The following is a 6,645-nucleotide window of genomic DNA, read 5'->3' as shown; positions in this document are numbered from 1 at the left end:
AAGAGTGAATGAAGGAAGAGTCTATTTATGGTGGTCCCTGGATGTAACAATAAGGTGAATTTTAGGATAATTGCCTGTAGAGAGAGGTGTTTGGGTGCTACATTCTAGGTTAAGAGCTTAGGTGCCATTTAACTATCCACCTGCCTTTTGTTGGGAGTGACACACTGGTTGATGGGAATGAGATAGCATTCATCAGTGTTACCCAGTCCTGTAAATCTCCACTACCACGGGTAAGGAAGAAGGGTAAGAGAGAAATGGATTATGGAGGTTGTGTGAACTGTAATTTTGGAAAGGAAGGTGATTAGAAAAAAAATTATCCACGCCATGGAAAATTTACATTACCTTTGATGTTGTGCCTCTGGGAAAGAAGCTGTGTGAGAGAAGTGTTGTTGAAAGAACTATGTGCAGCAGGTAGTGGAAAGCGACGGCCTCATACCTTGGGGTTGGGATCAAGCTGATGAAGAGTGATGCCATGTTTTTGGTGTCTTCAAGGAACAATCAGAAGGACTACAAGTCTATTTCCTGAAGAGACCAGTATCAAATCACTCACACTCTCTTTATGGCCAACATCCCTCTCTAACCTGTTTTTGACACCCACTCTATTGATAAGAGCAGTGTGGTATACATGGGAGTTCCAAAGCTCAGGTATCTTCAATCTGCTCAAGTGCCATAATTGTTGTGGGAAGAAAAATATCAGCAGAAATATAAGATAGTGACTTTCATAGGATGAAAGCTTGGTATTTAACATAATATGAAGAGTGGAAAGAGAAGATGGGTGTGGAGGATGGGGAGTATGACAACTTATAAACTTAGGAGTGAATCTGATCATAGGCTGTACTGTCCCCATTATGACAGGATATGAACTTTGAGGACGTGGCCATTGCCTTCTCTCAGGAAGAATGGGGGATCCTTGATGAGACTCAGAGACTTCTGTACTGCAATGTGATGCTGGAAGTGTTTGCACTTGTGTCATCTGTAGGTAAGACCTTCACATTCTCCCAGTGTTCTGGGGTGACGACCTCACTTCCTTTATTCCTCAGCCATAGCTTTCTCTCTCCCACAGCCAGAACATGGCCTCTGCTACTTTCCCCCACTGTTCTGTTAAATATGGTGTGGCTGCCAGGGATGAACTGGATGGGGAGCTCTGAGCAAAGGACTCCAGGAACATCCCTATCATCTGTTACCTCAAAAAGTATAGGAAACTGAAATTCAGGAATCTTGCAGTGAGCTTAATGGGTCCCAGCTTGCACTTTCTCTTCATGGGAGGCTGACAGTGTCCACATGCATGACTTCAACTTCTGCACTCTTTCTCTAGGTAAAGGTTCTTTGTAGCAGTTTGTGCCATGTTATGATCTTTACATACATGAACCATGGGCTGTTCTTGTAAGGCCCCCATTCAGATGTTTGTAATATCTTCTTCCCTGAATACTGTAGCAATTAGTGTTGCTTTGGCCCAGTACTGACCGCTCACTTCTTCATCAGCTGTTTCTCTGCATTGTTGACTCTGCAGTATTCTGCAACATTGACTTGCGTGTGTGTTATGACATGCACATATGTGCTAAGTAGTCCTCAAAACTAGCTACTCCTTTATTGAATTTTACTTGGAGTAAGACGGAGCCAATGTCGTGCACAGCTCGCCCCAGTCCCCAGCAGACAAGCTTTGCTGAATTTTGTTAGTTGAAGGATTAGCTGGAGATCCATATTTTAATCCATGTGGTGCTTGCCATGTTTGTCATATTTCTGGTGAGGCCTCCCTGTGTTGTGATCTTCATTAGCGCAGAAAGTCACAAGAGCCTCTTATTAATCCTTCCTGCACATCTCTTATTTTCAGACAATTGCATGGAACCAACGTGTGATATGTAACACACTTTTGTAACGGAACTTCCCCCAGTCACTACATTCAATATTCATTTCCTTACCCTTTCTCACTTTTCAGGTTGTTGGCATAAAATCGATGGTGATGAGGCCTGTTCTGATCAGAGTGTAGCTATAAAAGGAGAGTCAAAGGTTAGGGCTTCTAAGACAGCTCCAGCCACCCAGAAGATCCCTCTGTGTAAGTGGTGTTTCTCTGTGTTAAAAGGTATTTTGCACCTGACTGGATCTCATGTAACATATTTTGAGCAGAAAGCCTTCTGTACTGATGTATGTGTTGGAGACTTCTGTTTCAGTTCAAATCCTCAACAGAAACAGAGGAATGAATGTGGAGAGGAGCCCTGGAAACAAGCTATGGACAGGGCTTCCTTTGTGAGCAGTTCCAGCCTCTACTTATCTACGGTGCCTTCAACCAGCAGGGAGTATGGGGAAGACTTGCAATACAACTCTGATATTCCTAAGCACCACACCACTATCAACACTGAGGAGCTACCCTGTGGCCGTGAGATTTCACAGGAATTTCACAGGGGAAAAAGTCATCACCAGTGGGGTGAATGTGAAATTGCTGCAAGCCACTACCTGAAAGTTGTTCAGTGCCCGGGTGTGTGTTCTGGAGAACTGCTTTATGAGTGTAACAAATGTAGGAAACTTTTTAGACAAATCTTTAACCTCAATCGACATAAGAGAGTTCACACTAGAGAAAAGCTGTATGAGTGTAGAGAATGTGGGAAGTCCTTTCGTCGAAGGGCTCACCTCACTGTACACCTCAGAGTTCACACTGGAGAAAAGCTGTATGACTGCAGAGAATGTGGGAAGTCCTTTCGTCAAAGTGCTCACCTCACTGAACACGTCAAAGTTCACACTGGAGAGAAGCCATATGAGTGTACCTAATGTGGGAGGTCTTTTAGCCTAAAACATAACCTTATTAGACACCTTAGAGTTCACAGTGGTGACAAGCGATATGAGTGCTGTGATTGTGGAAAGTCCTTCAGTGATAAGTCTTACCTCAAACAACACCAGAGAGTTCACACTGGAGAAAATCCCTATAAGTGTAGAGAATGTGGGATATCCTTTTCTCGAAGGGCTCACCTCACTATACACCTCAGAGTACACATTGGAGAGAAGATATATGAATGTACTGAATGTGGAATGTCCTTTCCTCAAAGGTATCGCCTCACTGAACACTTCAGAGTTCACACTGGAGAGAAACCATATGAGTGTAGAGAATGTGGGAAGTCCTTTCATCGAAGGCCTCACCTCACTAGACACCTCAGAGTTCACACTGGAGAGAAGTCATGAATGTACTGAATGTGGGAAGCTCTTCAGTGACAGAAGTGCACTCAATAAACACCTCCAAGTTCACACTGGAGAGAAGCCTTATGAGTGTAGAGAATGTGGGATGTCCTTTCGTTGAAGGGCTCACCTCACTAGACACCTCAGAGTTCACACTGGCGAGAAGCCACATGAGTGTACTGAATGTGAGAAGTTCTTCAGTGAAAGAAGTACATTCTTTAAACACCAGAGAGTTCACACTGGAGCAAAGCCATTTAATTGTAGAGAATGTGGGATGTCCTTTCATCAAAGGGCTCAGCTCACTGTACACCTCAGAGTTCACACTGGAGAGAAGCCATATGAGTGTACTGACTGTGGGAAGTCTTTTAGCCAAAAGTCTAACCTTATTAAACATATCAGAGTTCACATTGGAGAGAAGTGTTAAATGTTGACGGAACGTTTTATTTTTCTCACTTAAAATAACAACACTGAAGCAAACCCTTTTCCGACCTATTTTCCTGAATTTAAACCCCTTTTAATGGAACATGCACTCTTCTAGATTCCTATATGTTTCCAGTACAAATGAAGCTTGAAGGCAGTTCATTGCCCAGATCTACTACCCGATTGAATTGTGGCTGAAGAGATTGTACCTCTGCCACCTGGCTCACCTGAAAACTGTGTATCAGTCCCAACCCCAGCGTGCTCAGGGGAAATGCATTCTATGTTGTCACTTGTGCTTGAGAACATTATGATCCCTCCACTCCTGGCAAGATCTTCATTTATCTCCAAGGAGGTAATGCACCTGACCCAAGGTTCATCCAGGGCACCCATCCTCAGCTAAGAAGTGCTGCCTCTGTCAGGGACATGTGGTTCTCACATTATGCTGTGATGAATTGTTCCAGGTTCTAATTTACCAACCCGCTTTCTGTCATCTGTTCTGGTTTGTGATCTTTTAGTAAAAGTATTTTTTCTTTAGTACCTTTAATTTTTTTGGTTATATTCACTTCCAGGGATGATTTTGAATCACAATTGTGTGATCTCTCATGGTAGAGTTAACAGATATTGTGTCGTTCCCAACCTTTATGTGCTTTAGGAGGGACAGCATAATGCCATAAAATCACTCTTTGACCAATGTTGGCTTATAGTGCATTGCTGCCCAAGTCCTTGAAAGAAAGACTGCATGACTTTGTGGTTCTAATTTGCAGGTTTGATCCCGGCCCATATGGGGCTATGTAGGAGGCATCTAATTTTTTCTTCTCTCTCACATTGATGTCTCTCTCAATCTCTCTCTTCCTCGCCCCATTCCCTTGCACTCTATCTAAAAATCAATGGAAAAATATCCTCAGATGAGGATTCCAAAAAAATCATACATTCACCTTGGTGCCCTGAGATGGGGCCTCTGCCTGCACTCACTCTTTCCTGCCTTTGCCTTGGTTGTTCCCACTGCAGCTGGGCTCACTGTGCCCTTCCGAGGGTTTGGTAGAGAGGAGCCCCAGGCAAGGCCCTGATGGGGATTTGGGTTCTGTGTCTGCCTGAGATATGCTGGTTGAGACTCTTCTGTCTCTATCCAGAGGTCTCTCCAGGTTGCATTTCCCCATCCCCCAGGCACCTGTCCTGCTGCAGATGAACTTAGTTCTGTATCTGGGAGAATCCCCATGATGCTAGGGGCCCCCAAATGAGTTCACCTTTAGAAAATCCTTCCTCCTGCAAACCCATTCACAGTCCTTTGACCCACTAGTTTTTGAGTCTCTTTTTTTGCATTTTGGGGATTATTTTCGACTTTGATTTTATCAAAAGTATAGCATACCTCTTCCCCACCCCATCACCAAGCCACTTCTGGAGGTAGCATGGGTTCTCTAGGATATAGTGCTGTGTATTTTCAGTGGTGAGAACATTCTGCAATATAAGCGTTTCCAGAAGGAGAGTCTTGGTCTCAGTATAATTCCACATTCAGAGGATGAGTTGTGGTTGGTGTGCCCCCCCATTAGTTTTGCCTGTGCATGGGAGATCTTAAATGAGGTGATAGTTCCTGGATTCTGGGAAATAGTGTGCTGCTGGGGTGTGTGGTTGAGGAACAGAGAGGTTGGGTGCTTGTGATCGTGTTTCTGCCAGCTCATGGGCCAGGTTCCTTGAGTGTGTGGGCTGAGGGAAGGCCGTAGAGATGAGACCTTGAATCAGGCTGGATGGAGGCTCAGCAGCCATGGTTATGCATAAGGGACACATATAAAGACTGAGGCTGTGGATACTTTTGAGCCCAGCTGTTCCAGATTCCCCAAATACCAAGTGTCCTCTCCTTGGGAACTGGCATCTAGTGGAGGACAGTCCACAGAGAATGGACCAGGATACCTGTGACAGGTGACAGCAGCTGTAGGGGAGGAGGTGAAACCGGCGTTGGTCAGTGGGGTCTTCACTGAGGAAGTCTGGGAAGGAGGGTCAGGTTCCAGGTGGGAGTCTGCAGGGAGCCTGCCCTGTGCATTTGTGAGCTGTAGGGAGGTCACTCTGGCTGGTTTTATCAGCAGAAATCAAAAAGTGGTAAAAAAAATAAAAATGAAATAAATGGTGTCCAAATAGGCAGAGGTTATTGTACATCTCATTCTGAGCCAGACTGGAAATACAACTAAATCAAAGTACATCCACCTGGTATTAACAAATTGGATGCAGCATATTTTACAAGACGGAAGTACAGAGGACGCCAGGAGAACGGCAAGAACTAGGAAGTGGGCTTGAGAGTGACGGCCACCAGGGACCAAGAGGGTGAGGAGAAACCTGTGTTGCACCAAAGCTGTGTCCCTTCACGATTTGGGTAACACCCAACTGTGTAAGGAAAAGCCACAGGGTAGTTGGCTGCCAGGGAAACTGGACCAAAGGCAAAAGCCCCAAAAGGCTGCCCCATGAAAAGCTGCCCAAACAGCATGGTGCTGGGGAGAGACCAAAGAGCAGTTTCGTTGTTTTGGTTTTGCTTTGTCTTTGCTTTTATTCTCTAAATGCAGAACACAGGACTTTTCTATTGCAAACACTTTCTCGGGGCTTTGGAGCAAGGAGAGAGGCACAGACTTGAGGTGCCTGAGGAGAAGCTGGGGAGTGAAGCAGGGTGGGGAGAGGTGGCCAGGAGTCCGTCATTGGGACATTCTTAACTTTCCAAACCTAAGCAGCCATGTCTCTCCTGGGTTCTCCTATCCTTCCTTCCTCTGCTCCATAGTTTCATTCATTCCCTGGATATAAATTGTGTGGCCACACTCACCAAGTGCTGCACAAAATATGTCCCTAAATGTGGGTGCTGCCTGAAATCCCTATTTAGCTCATTGTGCATTTTCTCCCTTCCATGCATGCATGTATACACACACACACACACACACACACACACACACATATATATACTTTTAAACAAAGTTGATTTTTATTTACTTTTTAAAATATTTTTTATTGATTTCAGAGAGGAAGAGATAGAAACATCAATGATTGGCTGCCTCCTGCACGCCCCCTACTGGGGATGGAGCCCGC

At 44.8% G+C, this 6,645-nt stretch overlaps 1 protein-coding gene across 1 annotated transcript in view; it reads left to right on the top strand.

Annotated features, from left to right (window-relative positions):
* The window catches only part of LOC106694639 (zinc finger protein 416-like), a 6,331-nt gene extending 2,237 nt beyond the window's left edge, over positions 1-4,094 (top strand). The window contains exons 2-3 of the mRNA XM_023745488.1: positions 856-979; positions 1,937-4,094. Of these exons, the coding sequence (XP_023601256.1) occupies positions 856-979; positions 1,937-2,763 (951 nt within the window). The 3' untranslated portion in view covers positions 2,764-4,094. The remainder of the gene's footprint in view (positions 1-855; positions 980-1,936) is intronic.
* The last annotated feature ends 2,551 nt before the right edge of the window (positions 4,095-6,645 follow it).

Source organism: Myotis lucifugus, unplaced genomic scaffold (assembly GCF_000147115.1).
Source record: "Myotis lucifugus unplaced genomic scaffold, Myoluc2.0 scaffold_550, whole genome shotgun sequence".
Classification (NCBI taxonomy): Eukaryota; Metazoa; Chordata; class Mammalia; order Chiroptera; family Vespertilionidae; genus Myotis; species Myotis lucifugus.
The sequence above is the reverse complement of the archived record's forward strand: the minus strand, read 5'-3'. Positions and strand labels throughout refer to the sequence as shown.